The following is an 18,418-nucleotide window of genomic DNA, read 5'->3' on the forward strand; positions in this document are numbered from 1 at the left end:
AATATTAAAGAGTTTGAACTTTGGGCTGGTTAAAATGAGAATTCACGTGCCACCACAGATAATGCAAGTGTTCACAGGTTTTTTTTAACATATAGCAGCATAGACAAGAAATCACCTCTAAACATTAAACATTGCACACCTTCTAAATGAAAATGAATGAGAGAGAGAGAGAGAGAGAGAGAGAGAGAGTCACCCAGTCTACCAGTGCCTTTATGCCTTAAGAAGTTCTTCAAAAGATATCTTCCAAAGACAACCTCACTGCTAAGGACTTCTATGTACTGGTGTGGTTTTGGTTTTTGGTGCTAGGGTAATTCTCTCTTTTCACATGCTGGAGAAGATTCATTTCAGCGCTTTTCTTCTGGCGTAGATACATGGCTACTTGGTTTACCACTTTTGTTTGTTTGGCTCTTTCTTTTTTCTGAGCTCTTTGAAAGAGTTTAAACACATTTGAGAGGTGGTAATGATTTGTTGAGCACAACTAGAAGTTTAGCAGTTTTTTTCTTTTCAGAGACGACCATCGAGCTGTTGAAGACAGGGTTCTATGCCAAAGAGCTCAATTGCTACATTCAGAGGCTTCATTTGTATGGAAAAGCTGGCGTCGTCTCTCCAAAGGGACTAACTTTATCGTTTCTTAGAGGATAGCATGGAAGACACTCAGGTAGTCTGAGTTTGTAAGAAATGATGAGACTGCTCAAACATGTCATCATCTAGGGTCCAAGGAATTGGATTTACAAAAGAAGGTAATGCTCTTCCATAATGTTATCCTTACAGAGGAAAGGATGACTCATACACTCACAAGATAGGCTTGTGGGATCAAACAAAACGGGTTATCAAAAATTTATTGGACCTTGTTCGAGATGTGGATCCTGATGCTCCAACTTGAGAAGGCTTACAGTTGTATCATGCTGGAGTTTATCTCCTCCGACAGGCAGCCCAAGACAGTGGTGGACACTGAAGAGCGACAGTTACGCAACTGATCACTTCGGAGATACTAGGTCATGTGGCACGGAATGGATGAAGAACAGGACACTTGCGTAACAGACCAGGAGCCGAGGCAGCTATTTTGATGCTCTTCAGTGGACCACTCTGACTCAGGATATATTACAATCTTTCTCATCTTGTCTCTCTTCCGTCCTTCCTCACCAGTCTAATGCTCCACTGGTGCTGTGCTACTTGCTGCTACTGGTGGCAATGCCCAGGCAGGTGATGCTCAAGCTCGAAGGTCGTTGTCCCCTCTCTTGGCTCTCCTGGGGCTTTCCACCCTCACCGTTGCTATGGTGGAGAAGTAGAACAGCGATCAGACAGATTACCACCACTTGGCCATCATGTTGGCCTTCATCGCTGCATTCTTGGGTTTCTTCTGTGTCTTTAGGCTCTTCACGATGATTGCCAAGTTGCCTGCTGGATGGGGACGAGGACTTGCGATCCTTTGTTCTTTGCTGGTGCTCAGTCTTGTATCTCCTGGGTTTTCGCTCGCGTTTCAGCACTAGCCGCCACATGTCTGAGGAATCTACGTCGTAGCATCAGCCTTTCCTCTTGGCTTGCACGGAGTTCTTCGTCTTACTTTCCCACGGTCAACCTTTGTACGTCGTGTTCTCGGTGTGTTTTCTCGTTTTGGGAGAAGGACTATGCCCATGCAGGAGGAGCTGCTCGTGCTATGCTCGTGCATACGGTCTTCTTTTTCTTCTGTTACAAAAATAGAAAGTAGAAAGTCTTCTTGTATCTTTTTCTAATGCAAATGACTTGGATTTGAGAGAATTGGCTACTTCCTTCCGATTCTGAAGTAGAATGGAACTTCTGCGCTATCAGATTGTCCACGAACCACATCACTAGGACAATCTGCTCTCTGCAAGCTACAGTGTTTTGCATCAAGCGCTCGTGTCACAATGTACGCCATGCTCTTAGGCAGGCCAGATGGCAAGACGAACAGAAAAAGCAACAAGCCATGTAGACTAACAGCAAACTAACGTGCCTAGACTCGCAAGTAAGTGTCAGAGAAATCGTATCCAGCATATCCGAATTAATCCAGTGTCTGGATTATCAACAAAGACACAAGAAAGTTATAAGAGTTTCTAGCAATAGCTCTCTTACCTGCGGTACGATAGAGGACACCCATCCTGCCAATCCCAATTTCCTGGGAGCGTTAACCAGCGACAACACCTGAAAAAGATTGCTCACGAACAAAGCCTCTACAATAAGTTCTCTACCATCGTGAACAAACCGGTCTTGGAGACCAGTCGCTTCAGGGAAATCCGTGACTGCAGAAAGCAGCAAGAAAATTTTGTTTTGCTCTTTCAGTACAAGCATGACCAGAGGCTTGCATACCGTTGACTTCTTTATCCCGTACATACAAAGTCTCTCAAAGAATACATTAAACTCAAGGAGAGTGTAACTGTGATAGCTGTCAGCCTATCAGAAAAAAAAAAGAAGAAAAAGAATCAGAATCCGAAGGAAAGCTCCAGCTACTCGCCGAGCATGAGATGGGGATATGTGAGCGTGAGAGCGGTGAGGAAAGGACTGCAGAGAGATAAGATGAGAAAGATAGTAATATATCCTCCGTACTCTTTCCCTCTGTTCCCCTGTCCATACGTGTTCAAGTTCACAAACAGCTACCTAAAGCTGAATTTCCCCTTTAACCATGGGTTAGTGTTGAAGATCGATTATGAGAACTTTGGAACGTCTGCATGAAGAAAAGCAAACGAATGAGGAACAAAAACTGATCGAGTTTTTCAAAATACCATTAACTCGGTCCTCAAGAAAAACAAGGAAGAAAAAAAAAAATCATGACTCCATATTTCCTGGAAGCTAAGTTCTTCAGGGCAAACTTGACACCATAGGCACTGGATAAGCTTTCGATGTTTAGGGGAAATTCATGTATAAAGATGCTTTTAAAACTACTGGACGTGGGAACAGAGGGAAAGAGTACGAAGGATATATTACTGTCTTTCTCATCTTATCTCCCTGCAGTCCTTCCTCACCGCTCTCACGCTCCCCATGCTCGGCGAGTAGCTGGAGCTTTCCTTTGGATCTCTTTTCCCTCTCCCTTGCTCGATAACAGTGGTATCGTAGCCACTTCGTCTGGGACACACGCTCGAGCGTCGTGAAGGAGACCAGTCGTTGGAAGTCGGCTATCAGGTAAAGCGGCCGGAATGTTTCGTTTCGCTTTCACAGTTTTTGGTGACCGATCTTCTCTGGACTGGTCATGGATAAAGGGAGGGAGGGGATTCATAAACCCTTGTTCTTCCTTGGTGTGAGGCGGGCAATGGCGGCACCATAGAGGCGGCCGAAGGCGGCGATTTCCCAAGGTTTAGTCTTGATGTTTTCGCAGCACAAGAGAAGATGATAAGGTGCATATCCGATCGGCAGGAAGATCTGGACGACAGGTTGCGGGTCTTAGGAGCTGCAGTGACCAGGCCGATGGGGGACTCCGGAAAGAGGAGGGAGTTAGGCGCCGACCTTTCGAGTTCCAAGTACCACCATTCAGCGGGAGCACGGTAGGGGAGTAAGCCTTCACTTTTGGGACAACAGCTTCAGAGTTTCCCATTCCAATGCGCGGGGGAGCCAGCGAGCCGATACAAAGTAGCACCCATGCAGACTCAGGGATTCTTCACGTTCTCAGCGGGAGTTTCCGTGTAATGGTCCTTCCCGGAGAGGCAGAGTGGGCAGGACAACAGGTGGGGCGGGTGGGGGGAATCCATTCCAATCCACGAGAACTAGTTTAGGGAGTCTGGACCCTCTCGGGCTGGGTGGAGTGCGTGGGACTCATGGCTGCGCAAGTTGAAGAGGTGGTTTCTATACTGTGGTCATCGCGATTCGCACAAGGTAGCCGGCTCTCCACTTAAAAGCCTGGCCTCTACCTCAGTATAGAGAATTTCCTTGATCTCAACTATGGGGCATTTTTCACTCCCGTAGCTAGAAACAATGGAAAAAGTCACCAATGAACATTGGCTATCAAGAACAAAGAACACATACCAGACGTGGAATGAAGTTTTGCATGAAGTGCCATAAATGTTGTAGAACTTAAAATCTTTTGGAAGTTTTGTAAAGAACCATAAACAGTAAGACTCATTTGCCCACTCAAAAATGCATCTATTGAAAGGTATACGTTGGTAAGTCTCTCCTGTTTTATATCCCTTGTATATATACTCAAGTTTATCTTAACTCAAAAAAACCTTGTGATTAGTTTTAGCACTAAATTTGTTCTTGCTGGGAGAGGCCACCAAATCCAGCCAATGGCAGCAAGGTAATTGTAAAAGGGTTATCTCTTTAACCACATTTTAGTGAATAATAGTGTTAATGGTTACTCTCAGTCAATGGGAGGTGGCCAATTGTGTGGGGTGAAAGAAAAAGGCATTACAACATGTATCACATGCAAAGTGTTGACTAATATTGGCACTCAACTTTTTGCAATAGAGAACCTTTAAAGGTTTCGTGTAGAGCACCTAGGATGACAGCAGGCTTAACTATTGGCAGCTTCAAGTTGTGATTCAAGTTTATATTTCAATCTCTTTCCCTCGATTTAGGGTTTAGTGAGCTATGGTGTGTGCTCTTGCCAATCCCTGGCAATGGCACCTCACATTCATCCCAAATGCACAAATTCTTGCATAGTGCCCTTCTTTTATCGCTATGACTGCTGGTTTGTTACCTCTTTTGGGAATTGAGACAAGCTACAATGCCACTAGAGTTACTGTTGTAAGTGGATTTTCTTGTAGTGAGATTGCATTTTCTCAAAACTTTTTATCAAGTCACTAGTGATGGAAAAATTTTGGGAGAGTCACTGAGATCATAGGTACTTTTTTTTTCTCTCTTCTTCATTTTTATTCTATTTTGTTTTCAAGGTAGAGTTGATTTGAGAATATGGTGGTATGACACCTCTAGCAACATGTCTAAACCACAAGCAATTGATGAAGTAAGCTATTCTCCTTTCAATGGAAGTTTTGAGAGTTCTTTTTTGTTCTTTAGGTGGTGGCACAAGCTCTAGAGAATGCAAAAGTGAAAGAGTCAAAACTTGCAATAGTAGTTGTGACAATTGGTCTTGGCTTGAGTTTATGCTTGGATAGTAATGTTCTTTGTGATGTTTCTTGAGCTTATTGTCGTGCCCAATGCTTAGAGGATTATGTTGAGCATCACATTGAAGAATTACTTGGCATGTAATTTCTCAGGCACTGGCATTAGAGGAATTCACAACTTACATGCTTCTCATTGTGGCAAATCCACATGGTCATCAAGATGGTAAGTTTTTTACTTTTTTTACCAAGTGAATTCATGGGTGTAGAGGTTATGATATTAGGTGCTAAGTGCTGGCCAGACTTTGATAATGAGTTTTATCTTTTGCTAATTGTGTTGCCATAGTGATAGGAGTGTGGTATCAAAAGATTTTGGGTTATCCAGGTGGCAATATATAGTGCTCTTGTTAATCTAACCAATGACAAATTGTACTATTGAGGTGATAGATTATGTATATCTTTGGTGCCATCACCAAATCAAAATCCATTAGTGGCAGAGATTTGAATTCTATTTAATGGGTTATCCCAAGAGAGTGAATATTTTTTATATGAATAATTTTATTTTTAATTTATGAATAAAATAATCAACTTTACCTACTTATTCTATATTTTAGGGCAAAATTAACTTTCATAATTTAATTTAAAAATATTTACAAATATAATAAGAAAATTATATTCTATACAAATGGCCTATCTAAATATCTAAAACATATAAAACCCAACACCATATTAAATGTGGTTGACTTAATTTTATGAATGTGTAAGGCTATGATCAAAACTTCAAGTGTTAATACAAAAACATTAAACAACTTTAACAATAAGAGTACAAACTTTATTTTTATATGTAGCCTTAGCTATTTACAATCTAATTCATTAGCAAAAAAAAAACAGATAATATATGCAATATTTGATTAAACAGTATTTTAAAATCTTTTTCCTAACTGCAAATATAAGTTATTAGTATATGATTCTATGGAATATAATAGTTGAATTATAGTTTCTATAACATATATGTACAAATAATTATTTTCTTGACTGAATTTGGGTAATAATATATCAATGTTCCTAAAAACTTATTGTTTTATATTCTAAGTAAAATGCATAATTAAGTAATGTCTTGCAGTAATTATTCTCTTTTTTTTGATAAAGTATTAATTTAAGTTTATCAATAGAAAATTCATTTATACTCTTTTCTGGGTCAGGTATTTTTTAAAATATATTTATATTTCTAAATAATAATTTGTATCTTATATTTTATTAATGAATATTTATTCTTACTTATGCCTAGGAATATGTTTGTTCTAGATATTTATATTATCAAATTTACAAGAATTGATTTTTGTATTAATCTAGCATTTTTTATGCATAATTCCCTCAATTCTTCTTTCAAAATGGAATACAATATTTATTATTTTGATACTATTCTGATTTATTTTTTAATATATTAAAAGATCAAACAATATTTTACTAATAGCACAGCATTTTGTTTTCTAACAGGCTGAGAGCTATTTGCTTTGAACCGAAAGTTACACTCAGACAGTCTCATGGATTCACCTCGGGTTTATTGTGTTCCATGAGGCACTTGTCGGTACGAGTAAAAGAAGTCATGGTGCTACTGCTTTGTACTTCCTCAAAGAGTAACGGCATAAACGCTTTGGCTTCTTTGTGCAGTCACACATACAACACGTATTTCCTGAAGCGGCTGGTCTCCAAGACGTGATGGTCGTAGAGATTGTGGAGGCTTTGTTAGAGGTCCTTATTTAAGTGCGAGCCATCTTTTGCAGGTCACTGGTTGACGCTACCAGGAAATGCTAGAGGATGGGTGCATCCTCCAGTCACCATTTGATGGATGTTAGTGCAGGTAAAAGAATTATTGCTAGAAACTCTTATAACTTTCTTGTGTCTTTTTTGAATTTCCAGACACTGGACATCCGCATTTGCTGGATATGATTGCTTTGAGAATTACTTGCGAGTGCAGACATGTTAGTTGTTCTCTTATTCTTGTTTGTCTTGCTAGCTCTCAGCTCAGACTTGCCTAAGAGCATTGGCATACATGGAGCCAGAAAAACATCAAAGCCTTGACAAGCCCAATGGACGAGCCTTTGATGCGAAGACTGTAGGACAAAATGCTTGACACGGTTGGATACCTAATAGTGCAGAAAGCTTCATTGTACTTCGGAATTGCTTGCAGCCTATATAGCCAGCTTTCAATCACTTGCATAGACAAAAAAACTAGAGTGCATTTAGCAAGAAAAAAACATACAAGAAGAGCTGCTTTCTATCTTCTATTTCTTGCGAAAGAATGCAATGAAGAAAGCTACATTTGCACACGCAGTAGTAATGGCTCCCGTGAGATGGGCGTAGTCCGTCTCCCAATGGGAGAAAATTCCCCACAGCAAAGCTGACACAAGAGAAAACAGTGAGAACCCGAAGTACAGAAATGACCGTGGGAAACCAAGCCGAAGAACTCCGCGCAGGCCAAGAGGAAAGGCCGATGCTACGACGTAGATTCCCGCTGTGACCCAGACGCGTGGCGGCTGGTGCTGAAACGCGAGCGAAAACCCAGGAGACGCAAGGCTGAGCACCAGCGAAGAACACAGTATCGCGACTCCTCGTCCCCGTCCAGCAGGCAGCTTGGCAATCACCGTAAGCAGCCCAAACACACAGAAGAAACCTGAGAATGCAGCGACGAAGGCCGACACGATAGCCAAGTGGTGGTAGTCTATGAGATCCCTGTTCCACTTCTCCACCATAGCAACCGCATTGAGGCTGGAAAGTGCCAGGAGAGCCAAGAGAGGGGACAACGACCTCAGCATATCGTCACCTGAAGATCCTCGAGCTTGAGCATCACCTGCCTGGGCATTGCCGCCAGTAGCAGCAAGTAGCACAGCACCAGCTCCCGCAAGTGGCACAGCAGCAGCCACACCAGGGTCTCCCTCATGAGCCATCACACCAGCATCTCCCTCAGCAGGTGTGTCTCCCATGGACACGCTATCTCCTCCCTGAGCCGTCTCAACAATCTTGTCTCCCGTGGGCACATCTCCCTCCGTCACAATGATCCCCGTGAGATCTTCACCTGGATGGACATCTCCTTCACCCACGCACTCGTCCTGTGCACCAGTGTCTCGCTCACCTGCAGCAGCGTTTCCCTCAGTTGGACCAGCAGCAGCGTCTTGCTCCGGCATATCCACAACGATGTTGGTAGCGTCTCCCTCCGGCATGGCAGCGGCGGCTCCCTCCAGCACATTTGCAACACCAGCGTCTTCCTCCGGCATGCCACCGGTGTCTCCCTCCAGCACATTTGCAACGCCAGCGTCTCCCACATCCACAAAGATCCTAGTCGCCTCTTGGCCACCAATTTGAGCCGCGCCATCGCCCAGAACACCACCGCGCGCTGGATCCACGCCCAGAACACCACCGCGCGCTGGATCCACTCCATGGCAAAACGCTGCTAGCGCTATCGAAGCCACTAGAGAAGACAGCATTGACAAAAATCCTAGCCAGAAGATTCGTGATTTGGTGATCTCCTCGGCAGGAATCGCGTCTGTAGGAACCTTGTGTGCCTGATGCTGGAACGGATCCAAGAATGCTGGCACTGGCGTTGTGGGGAAGTATATCTTGCTCCAGAGGATCCAGACCACGAGCCCAAATGCAATCACGCCCACAGCTCCAAGCCGACCGCGTCTTGCTCCCCGCAGCTCCAGACCGCGTCTTGCTCCTCGCAGCTCCATTAGGTCTTGGAGAATGGCACAAGATCTTCGCGTTTAAGAACACACACCCTCATATGTCCTAGAACCGACCAAGATCTCAAAAAAGAATAAGAGCGTCCTTCTTTGATATCTTGGAGTGGCTTCGTAGAAAAGAATGTAGCTTTTTGCTCAGGCTTTCACAAATCCAGTGGCTTTCTCCGGCCTCCGGCCTTCATTCTGTGCACATCTATGAAGCTTGTGGAAAATGTGACAATACCTCTAGTTGCGCTGAAACAGTCCCTGCGAGCTCCCGACTGAACAGATTGACACGAATCTGTACAAGGAATTGTCATGACACGCCTACCTGAATGGATCGCAATCGCAGCAGAAGTTCTGGAACGCAGCAAGCTCTCTTCTATTGCAGGAAATGATCTAAGAAGAAGAACAAGATGCAAGAACAGTGCTGGGATTAAATAAGCACAAACTTTGAGGCAGCAGACTGACCAGATCTCGAGAACCTTAAAAGAAAACCTGATAGTCCTCAGGCAGAAGTACAGGTTCGTAAGTCTACTACTTCTTTAAGCTCTGAAAGATGTCCAGAAAGTAGTGACGTTAGTGACCAAGAACGACAAGGAAATCAACAGCAGTATTTCATTATCAACGATATACCTGTGTTTGTCAAGAGAGTACGCAACTGTGTCCGAATCTGGTAGACCTGCTCGAGAAGTAAAGTCCATTTATTGCACAGAATGTCCTGTCTGTAAGTTCGACTCTCTTTGTATCTTCAGCTTTCAATTAACGGATGTTTTGAGTTCACGAGACTTCTCAAAGAAACTAGAGAAGCATCGCATTACCAAATAGCCGTCACGGACGTAGAATGGCATTGCTGAGGAAAGCCATCTCACTGAGGTCAGATTGATTTAGACAAACAAAGATACTATGTACCTGTCATTCTGCCGTGCTCCATCATATGCACGTAAAGATCCGCACCAGCTAGATTAGAGGCATAAGGACGAGGAGCTCCATGAGTATTTCCGCGGTACTTTCCTGCAGGAATGTGGAAAAAGCGCATTCAGCCTCATTAGCGCCTGGACCAAACTATGTAGATCATGAAACAACACTTACACCAAATTGCCCCCCAAACCTGAAATACATCCTGAGATACATCCTGTGTGCAAAATGCGATAAATACCTCTAGCTGACTGCCGCTAAACAGTCCCTGAAGAGCTCCCGACGCAACCAGTCAGGATTATCACTTGCTGTCATTTCAAGACCGGAAGCCAGCCACGAATCTGAAACGAAGCTCCAGAGCAAGAAATTGCAATTTAAACCTGACGCACCTCCATGCATCGTAGCACAAGTTCTGGAAAGCAGCAACGACGGCAAATAAATCACGAATGGAGCATCCCGGCGTACACCATCCGAGTGAATAGAAAACGCATCCATTCGAAAAACTTCAGGATGAAAATGTGGAAGTTCTCCTGCAACAAAAGGAAAAAGAGAAGAAATTAATCCTGATGTCCAGGGCGAAAAGTAAACCTTCAATGACAAAAATCCACCATCACTTGTTACAAGTGATTCAATGCCTTCCCCTTCAAGAGCCGCACATTTGAGCTCTATATCCAGTAACATATTGCTCTGAGGATTGACAGCCACATTCACCTGTTTCACTCAAGTCGTAAGGTTACAAAAAACGCCAGATAGAAGTTCTCTTTACCGTTAAGTTGCGTTGAATGGAAGCCAGCTCTCCCGAGCAAAAATGCAATGCGCTGTTCGGAGCAGTGCAAACTGTAGGATCTGGAGCAAATCAAGGATCCGATGATCTCCAAAAAACGACAGTGGAAAATAGTTCCACGGATTGGAAGGCTTCATCGTTGGTGAGAAGCCACTTTCATTCGCTACCTGAAAACGAAAATGTGAAAACAAAATAGGAAGAAGCAAAATAAGATAGCTTACTGTGAAGAAAAGCAGTAGCTGTGTCAAGAGCTTGTTTTGCAGTAGCAAAGGACCTTGCTCTTTCTTCAGGTGAAATGCAGTTCTCAATTGTTGATAGCCAGCTTCGATAATGTGCGTCACAAGAAAAGTATTCTTGCTGAAAAAACGAAGTCCCGGGAAAAAAAAATACAAAAAACAAAAACAGGCAGCAACGTTCTTTTTTTTAATGGCTCTGCTTTCTCCTTCCGAAATCTCAACACTGCACCATAGCGGCGTTAGCGAGATCTCTCGGAAAACCAAACGCTGTTGGAATTCTGCCATACAACGGGAGGCTGCCGCAGCTCCATCATATCCACGTAAAGATCTGAGAGGGATGAGGGCCAACGAGCTCTTCCTTGTGTTGCGTGAATACAAACCTCACGTACCTAAAAGAATAACATAAACAATAAGTGGAAGTGAAATCGATCATACGTGCTCAGGATTCAATCTCCAGCCAATTCAAGCCTGTCCCCGTATTGTCCTTCAATCCTTCCGCAGAACCAGATGTGCGGCGAAACGAATCATTTGAGGATGCCTGTGTGGCCTGAGAGAAACTCAGCTTAACGCACAATGATCAAAGCCTACGTACTTGACGTTAGAATTGTCGTCTACATTTCCAATACCGGTGCTATATCAGAGACCACGAGGTGCATCTGTCCAACACAACAGCTGCGTCTCACAACCAGATTCCCAAGTCACGATGAAACAAAATGTGTACCCAGAGTAGAGCTTTTGAAACAAGTTGATAAAATCACAAGGCAACAGGCTCGGCACAAGTGGAAGATAAATCGATCGCGCTTAAAAGATGGCGGTGAGAAAGCTCTCCATGACCTTACAAGAGCGAACACGTTGGCTTTTTTTCAGATTAGAATCACAGCACAATACCTCGCAGTTGGCGTCAACACATGTGTTTTACATTGCAGCAAAAACGGGACTCTCGTATCTCCCCCCCTTCACTTGACGCTATTTTCTGGAACACCTTGTTTGGAAACACAAACACAAGTTCAAGCCCATACCTCGGAAGCACAAAAGCAAGCCCACTTCCATATCCTCCTTCCTCCATCAAGCCCTGTAGCGTCTAAAGGAATGAGCAGTCATGCAGCCAGCTCTCCACGCCTGATAGTGCAAGATAGCTGTGTCATTAATTCAAGAAAATAAGAAACTGGTTTTTGCTCGAGAATCACCAGGAGCTTGGATTTGAGCAGCGCGAGTGCTTTATCTTGTTTTGAAGTTGGCTTCTCTACTCTAGTATCACAAGAAAAACAAAGAAAGTTTTAGAACACTGCTTGCTGAAGAAATTCTAGAAACATTTGTTTCATGTACCTGAGCAACGAAGAGTAATCCCTGTTGGACACAGGTCCTGCGCTTCTGCGTTTCTTCCAGCTCGGATGAGATTCCGCACATCTCTAAAAGATTATGTTCCAGTTTCTGCGACAAATACGATACACGTAAGAAGACCCGTAAGAGCGTAGTACCTGATCTTCGGGATGCAACCTGGAGTTGGAGCATCAAGATCCAAATGTCGAACATAGTGAGTTCCGATATTTTTTTTGATAGCCCGTGTTATCGCACGAGCCTAGCTTCTGAGGGTATAGGCCCGCCTTCCTGTAGCGATAACATTTGTAGACACGAATATACTCCATGCAAGAGTTTTACCTTTTTTTCTAAATCCAATTCCTTGGACGCCAAACTCTCGAGACAAGACAAAGACAAGTCTGATCGTTTCCTGTAAACCCGGACTGCGCTTTCAAAAAACAATAAAGTCAGTCCCACTGAAACGTAATAAGCGATGCTACCTTTTCCATACAAATGCCAATGAAAAACCCATGATGAAGACTCGGAAGTTTGCAATTGAGCCTTCTGACGTAGCCCTGTCTTTTACAGCTCGATGGCTGCCTCGTCTCTGTAAAGAAAAAGCCGCTAAACTTCCAGTCGTCCTCAACAAATCGTTTCATTTCCGCTAGATCCCGGCCAAACTCGCTCAAGAGCTCGGGCAGAGACGTGATGCCTGTCAAAGAAAAACATAAGCCGAGTTGTATGGCTTGAGAAACAAAAGTGGTAAACCGGGTTACACCAGAAGCAAAGCGCTCAAATGAATCTTATCTGGTTCCTAGAGACCAGATACGGGTGAAAAGAGAGAACTTAGCACCAAAAACCGAAACCACACCTCTTTGATTCGTGGAGCAGCAAATGGGGACTCTTGGGCTCTTCAGGAAAGCTAGGAATCTTTGGCTCGGGACGCATTTCACCAGCATTCTCACAGGAAGAAGAGAGAACGAGAAAAACATACCTGTATCGCCGGCAATGCCACCAAAAACCCTCTTTACAAGTAAAAATCTCATGGTTTTGAGCGTCTGGTTAGTTAAGCCAGTAAGAGCGCGTCTGGTTAGGCTAACAAGAGCTGTTAGCGGCCGGATCGGAATGTCCACGATCCACCGGCTGGTGCCGGTTCAAACGCAAAATCTCACTTACAGAAGGCTCTTCAAATAACTTAATACTTATTCAATGTTTCACTATTTTACTGTTATTTTCCAAAAACCCAGAAAATATACTTGACCTGTTTGATAATATTATTGTTTTAGATTGCCCTTCAAACGTATTCAAACGTTTTTGCTGCTCAGTGTGGCAATGTAAACCACATGTGTTGACGCCAACTGCGAGGTATTGTGCTGTGATTCTAATCTGAAAAAAACCAACGTGTTCGCTCTTGTAAGGTCATCTTTTAAGCGCGATCGATTCATCTTCCACTTCTGCCGAGGACGCTTGTCAAGTCTTTGATGTTTTTCTGGCTCCATGTATGCCAATGCTCTTAGGCAAGTCCGAGCTGAGAGCTAGCAAGACAAACAAGAATAAGAGAACAATTAACTTGTCTCCACTCGCAAGTAAATTTCAAAGCAATTGATCCAGCAAATATGGATGTCCGGTGTCTGGATTATCAACAAAGACACAAGAAAGTTATAAGAGTTTCTAGCAATAATTCTTTTACCTGCACTAACATCTATCAAATGGTGACTGGAGGATGCATCCATCCTCTAGCATTTCCTGGTAGCGTCAACCAGTGACCTGCAAAGATGGCTCACCACCTCTAACGTTTATGCCTTTACTCTTTGAGGAAGTACAAAGCAGTACCTGGCTCGCTCACATTGATTCCAACACCATTGACTTCTTTTACCTCGTACTGACAAGTGCCTCATGGAACACAATAAGCTCGAGGTGAATCCATGAGACTGTCCGAGTGTAACTTTCGGTTCAAAGCGAATAGCTCTCAGCCTCATCATCCACATCCTTTTCTTGTTATTTATAGGATTACATATTAGGGCTTGATAGTATGGAGATTACTAGTACGAGTGTTCCATTGTGGTGGTTCTTCTTACCTGTTTCAATTATTATGACTTGGGCAATTAGTTTTTATGTTTTCACCATCTATATCACATTTTATCCTCCAAAGTGGAATTGCCCAAATGGTGTTCTTTATTGTCAAAGAGACTGCAATGCACTAAGCCCTAGCTACCATTGGGGCTTTACATCATATTACGTGGCCTATGCAAAAATTGGGCCAAAATACTCTGCCATAAGATATTGGCAACTTGTTTGCTTCACTCGTCATGTATATATATTTCTATCAGTAGGCTATATTATTGGAGGTAATATTAGAACAGTTGTATAAAATACTATTGCTAAACTGATTTTACAGTTATTATTGGAATCGTTACTCTCTTCCACTACAGGTGCTCTATGCTGGTTAGTATTTTTATTGGAGCAGCTAGTGCATTAGCCAGCACATATGTCTCAAATCGCTCCTGGTTTATTATTTGGCAAGTTTTGTCTGCAATAGCACATTCTTGTGCAGGAACATCAGCTGTAATGAGATGGTTCATGGAAACACCCTGTTTTATTAGTTGGAAAAGATGGCTTTTTCCAAATCATGGATTTGCCGACTGTCAGAGGGAAGATGACAACGTTATATGTGAAGTAATTGGTACATATCCTATAGGTTCTCTTTGTGTGCCAAGTTGCATACCTATCACTTTTGTGTGTAGACATTTATATCCAGACTGGAGGTGGGGAAATAGGATGGTGTGTGTCATGGACTCTATTGTTGTTGTGGTGTTAGTGGGGGAAATGTTAGGACGAGTTTTGATGAACAAAAGAAACAGTGGGAGAGTAGCAAATGTTTCCAATTAAGTGTGTAATATTAAAGTGATCAAGAGAACTTTGGGATGGTTGAAACTAGAATTCATGTGCTGCCACAGATAATGCGAGTATTCAGAGAGTGTGGGTTTTTTAATATATAGCAGCATAGACTTCTGTGGTGACATTACGACTTTGCCAGTCATACAAGAGAGAGAGAGAGAGAGAGAGAGAGAGAGAGAGATTTATACCTCGGAATATCAACTTAGACTGTTTCATTATGCTAATGCGTTTTTCCAATTATTATTAGAGTTATTATTACTCTCTTACACTGTTTGCTGGTTAGTATTTTTATTGGAGTACATTAGCAAGCATATATGTCTCAAATATGGTTTATCATTTTGTCTGCAACAGCACATTCTTGTGAAGGAAGATCAGCCATAATGAGGTTGTTCATAGAAGCACCTTGTTTTCTTTTCCAAATCATAGGTTTGCAGGTGCCCAGGGGATGATCACAACAATATATGTGAAGTGATTGGTGGATATGCTATGGTTTCTTTATGCGAGCCAGGTTGCATACCTTGTGTAGACGTCTAGGATGGTCTGCGTTGTGTGGTGTTAATGAACAAAAGATATATTGCAATCCACAATGTTCCCGATCCTCTTCTTTAATTCACACTTACTGTTGAAGTGTCGCTTTGAGGATCCAAAAACACAGAATTTTGGTCCTGAACAAGCGAATCGATTTGCTTTCTGAAGGTAAACTTAAGAAAGTGCCGACTGAAGAACGCACCGCTTATAGGTCCCTCAAAAGAAAAAGAGAAAAAAGGCATTTGAAACACATAAAATCTTACGGCTGTGGAAGCTTGACAGGGCACAGGGCATTCAGCATGCTGTGCAGCATAGTCACTCACGCTTCCCAGGAACGTCCTGTCCAAATCCACGGTTTGAGGAATGCAAACTAGAGCTTTTTGGCGAACCTTTTCACCATTCCAATGCCTCGGCTTCCCAGTATTAACATTGTTGGAGGCCACTCGTTGACAGCTTCTAGCAGCTTTTCTTGGGCATCCCCTTTCTTGGATACAATCAGTTTTGTAGAAAAAGAAATCATGAGCTAGTCAAAAGTTTATCACAAAGTACCTTAACGGGACTCACTCGACGCTATTTTCTGGAACACCTTGTTTGGAAACACAAACACAAGTTCAAGTCCATACCTCGGAAGCACAAAAGCAAGCCCACTTCCATATCCTCCTTCCTCCATCAAGCTCTGTAGCGTCTAAAGCGCGCTCGTTGAATGAGCAGTCATGCAGCCAGCTCTCCACGCCTGATAATGAAAGATAGCTGTGTCATTAATTCAAGAAAATAAGCAACTGGGTTTTGCTCGGGAATCACCAGGAGCTTGGATTTGAGCAGTGCGAGTGCTTTATCTTGTTTTGAAGTTGGCTTCTCTCCTCTAGTATCACAAGAAAAACGAAAAAAGTTTTAGAACACTGCTTGCTTAAGATGTCTAGAAACATTTGTTTCATGTAGCTGAGCAACGAAGAGCAATCCCTGTTGGACACAGGTCCTGCGCCTCTGCGTTTCTTCCAGCTCGGATGAGATTCCGCACATCTCTCAAAGATTATGTTCCAGTTTCTGCGATAAATACGATACACGTAAGAAGAGGACCCCGTAAGAGCGTAGTACCTGATCTTCGGGATGCAACCTGGAGTTGGAGCATCAGGATCCAAATGTCGAACATAGTGAGTTCCGATATTTTTTTGATAGCCCGTGTTATCCCACGAGCCTAGCTTCTGAGTGTATAGGCCCGCCTTCCTGTAGCGATAACATTTGTAAACACGAATATACTCCATGCAAGAGTTTTACCTTCTTTTCTAAATTCAATTCCTTTAGACGCCAGACTCTCGAGACAAGACAAAGACAAGTGTAAACCCGGACTGCGCTTTCAAAAAACAATAAAGTCAGTCCCGTTGAAACGTAATAAGCGATGCTACCTTTTCCATACAAATGCCAATGAAGAACCCATGGTGAAGACTCGGAAGTTTGCAATTGAGCCTTCTGATGGAGCCCTGTCTTTTACAGCTCGATGCTTCTCAGCTGCCTCGTCTCCGTAAAGAAAAAGCCGCTCAACTTCCAGTCGTCCTCAACAAATCGTTTCACCTGACTGCCTCCGCTAGATCCCGGCCAAACTCGCTCAAGGGCTTGGGCAGAGACGTGAAGCCTGTCAAAGAAAAACGTAAGTTGAGTTGTATAGCTTGAGAAACAAAAGTGGTAAACCGGGTTACACCAGAAGCAAAGCGCTCAAATGAATCTTATCTGGTTCCTAGAGACCAGATACGGGTGAAAAGAGAGAACTTAGCACCAAAAACCAAAACCACACCTCTTTGATTCGTGGAGCAGCAAATGGGGACTCTTGGGCTCTTCAGGAAAGCTAGGAATCTTTGGCTCGGGACGCATTTCACCAGCATTCTCACAGGAAGAAGAGAGAACGAGAAAAACATACCTGTATCGCCGGCAATGCCACCAAAAACCCTCTTTACAAGTAAAAATCTCATGGTTTTGAGCGTCTGGTTAGTTAAGCCAGTAAGAGCGCGTCTGGTTAGGCTAACAAGAGCTGTTAGCGGCCGGATCGGAATGTCCACCTCCAACTTTACGATCCACTGCCGTTCAAACGCACTTCCACAAATCAAATAATTAATAAGTTCCGCTATTTTACTGTTATTTTCCAAAATACGTTTGAAGGGCAACAATAAATAATTTATATAATCAAACAGGGCAAAACCACTTTTCTGGGCTTATAAGCTAAATCAAACTTTTTTCTTGGGATTGGAACTCGGAGCAAGATGCTTGCTATTAGAATTACTTTAGAAGCTCTTGTCTATACACTTATCTACATGTAAGCAGCTATAAAATTACAATTAACTGGAATTGTCACTAGAAATAATCAAGTTTATAAATCTACGCATAAATTATAAATCTATAATATCAATTTTTCATAACTTAGACTGTTTTATTATTTGTATAGAAATTACTAATGTGTTTTCCAATTATTATTGGAGTTATTAACTCTAGGTGCTGTATGCTGGTTAGTAGAATAGTTAGTACATTAGCAAGCATATACATCTCAAATCACTCATGGTTTATCATTTTGTTTACAACAGCACATTCTTGTGAAGGAAGATCATCTATAATGAGGTGGTTCATAAAAGCACTTTGTTTTCTTGGCTACCAACGATGGCTTTTTCCAAATCATGGGTTTTCAGGCGACAATATATATGTATAAGGTGATTGGTGGGCGTTCTCGCGCAGCACAGCCTGATCGGAGAGGCGCAAGAGATTTACGAGAGCATGCCCGAGTGTGATCTCATGGATATCCTATGATTTCTTTATGCAAGCTAGGTTGCATATTTTTTGTAGACGATGCCACAATAGCCATATGGACGTGGGAACAGAGGGGGAGAGTACGGAGGATATATTACTGTCTTTATCTCTCTGCAGTCCTTCCTCACCGTTCTCACGCTCACATCTCCCCATCCCATGCTCGCGAGTAGCTCGGATTCTTGCAAACTAAGCCAAGTATGTTGAGTTAAATAGACATTTATTCCTTCTTTATGCTTG

At 42.8% G+C, this 18,418-nt stretch overlaps 2 protein-coding genes and 2 long non-coding RNA genes across 5 annotated transcripts; all 4 read right to left on the bottom strand.

The window, feature by feature from the left end:
• Positions 1–8,813: 8,813 nt before the first annotated feature.
• On the bottom strand, positions 8,814–11,726 carry LOC9649818. Its single transcript, XR_002990370.1, has 15 exons — positions 11,686–11,726; positions 11,555–11,639; positions 11,388–11,500; positions 11,259–11,322; positions 11,102–11,213; positions 10,652–11,055; positions 10,413–10,597; positions 10,036–10,357; positions 9,888–9,987; positions 9,821–9,839; positions 9,641–9,742; positions 9,365–9,581; positions 9,200–9,280; positions 9,060–9,127; positions 8,814–9,009 (listed from the first exon to the last, which is right to left on the bottom strand). It is a non-coding gene; the product is annotated as an uncharacterized LOC9649818 (long non-coding RNA).
• A 6-nt stretch (positions 11,727–11,732) lies between these two features.
• LOC112340939 lies at positions 11,733–12,697 on the bottom strand. The gene is made up of 6 exons (XR_002990371.1): positions 12,466–12,697; positions 12,326–12,408; positions 12,145–12,274; positions 11,993–12,097; positions 11,854–11,914; positions 11,733–11,785 (listed from the first exon to the last, which is right to left on the bottom strand). It is a non-coding gene; the product is annotated as an uncharacterized LOC112340939 (long non-coding RNA).
• Positions 12,698–15,435: 2,738 nt separating this feature from the next.
• On the bottom strand, positions 15,436–16,541 carry LOC9649819. Its single transcript, XM_002986380.2, has 5 exons — positions 16,487–16,541; positions 16,015–16,124; positions 15,941–15,961; positions 15,781–15,875; positions 15,436–15,730 (listed from the first exon to the last, which is right to left on the bottom strand). Exons 1-5 carry the CDS (start codon positions 16,539–16,541, stop codon positions 15,469–15,471), a joined length of 543 nt encoding a protein of 180 aa, XP_002986426.2. The 3' UTR covers positions 15,436–15,468.
• Positions 16,015–17,344, bottom strand: LOC112340938. Of its 2 annotated transcripts, XM_024660196.1 has the most exons (7): positions 17,181–17,344; positions 16,961–17,021; positions 16,795–16,908; positions 16,667–16,737; positions 16,487–16,615; positions 16,193–16,435; positions 16,015–16,124 (listed from the first exon to the last, which is right to left on the bottom strand). In XM_024660196.1, the coding sequence occupies exons 1-5, from the start codon at positions 17,299–17,301 to the stop codon at positions 16,587–16,589; spliced, it is 396 nt and encodes a 131-aa protein (XP_024515964.1). In that variant the 5' UTR covers positions 17,302–17,344; the 3' UTR covers positions 16,015–16,124; positions 16,193–16,435; positions 16,487–16,586. The 2 variants fall into 2 exon arrangements, with proteins under 2 accessions (XP_024515964.1, XP_024515966.1); XM_024660198.1 differs by lacking the exon at positions 16,015–16,124 and having other exon boundaries at positions 16,270–16,413.
• Between the last annotated feature and the right edge of the window lie 1,074 nt (positions 17,345–18,418).

The sequence above is a fragment of the Selaginella moellendorffii genome, unplaced genomic scaffold, assembly GCF_000143415.4.
Source record: "Selaginella moellendorffii unplaced genomic scaffold, v1.0 SELMOscaffold_73, whole genome shotgun sequence".
Lineage (NCBI taxonomy): Eukaryota > Viridiplantae > Streptophyta > Lycopodiopsida > Selaginellales > Selaginellaceae > Selaginella > Selaginella moellendorffii.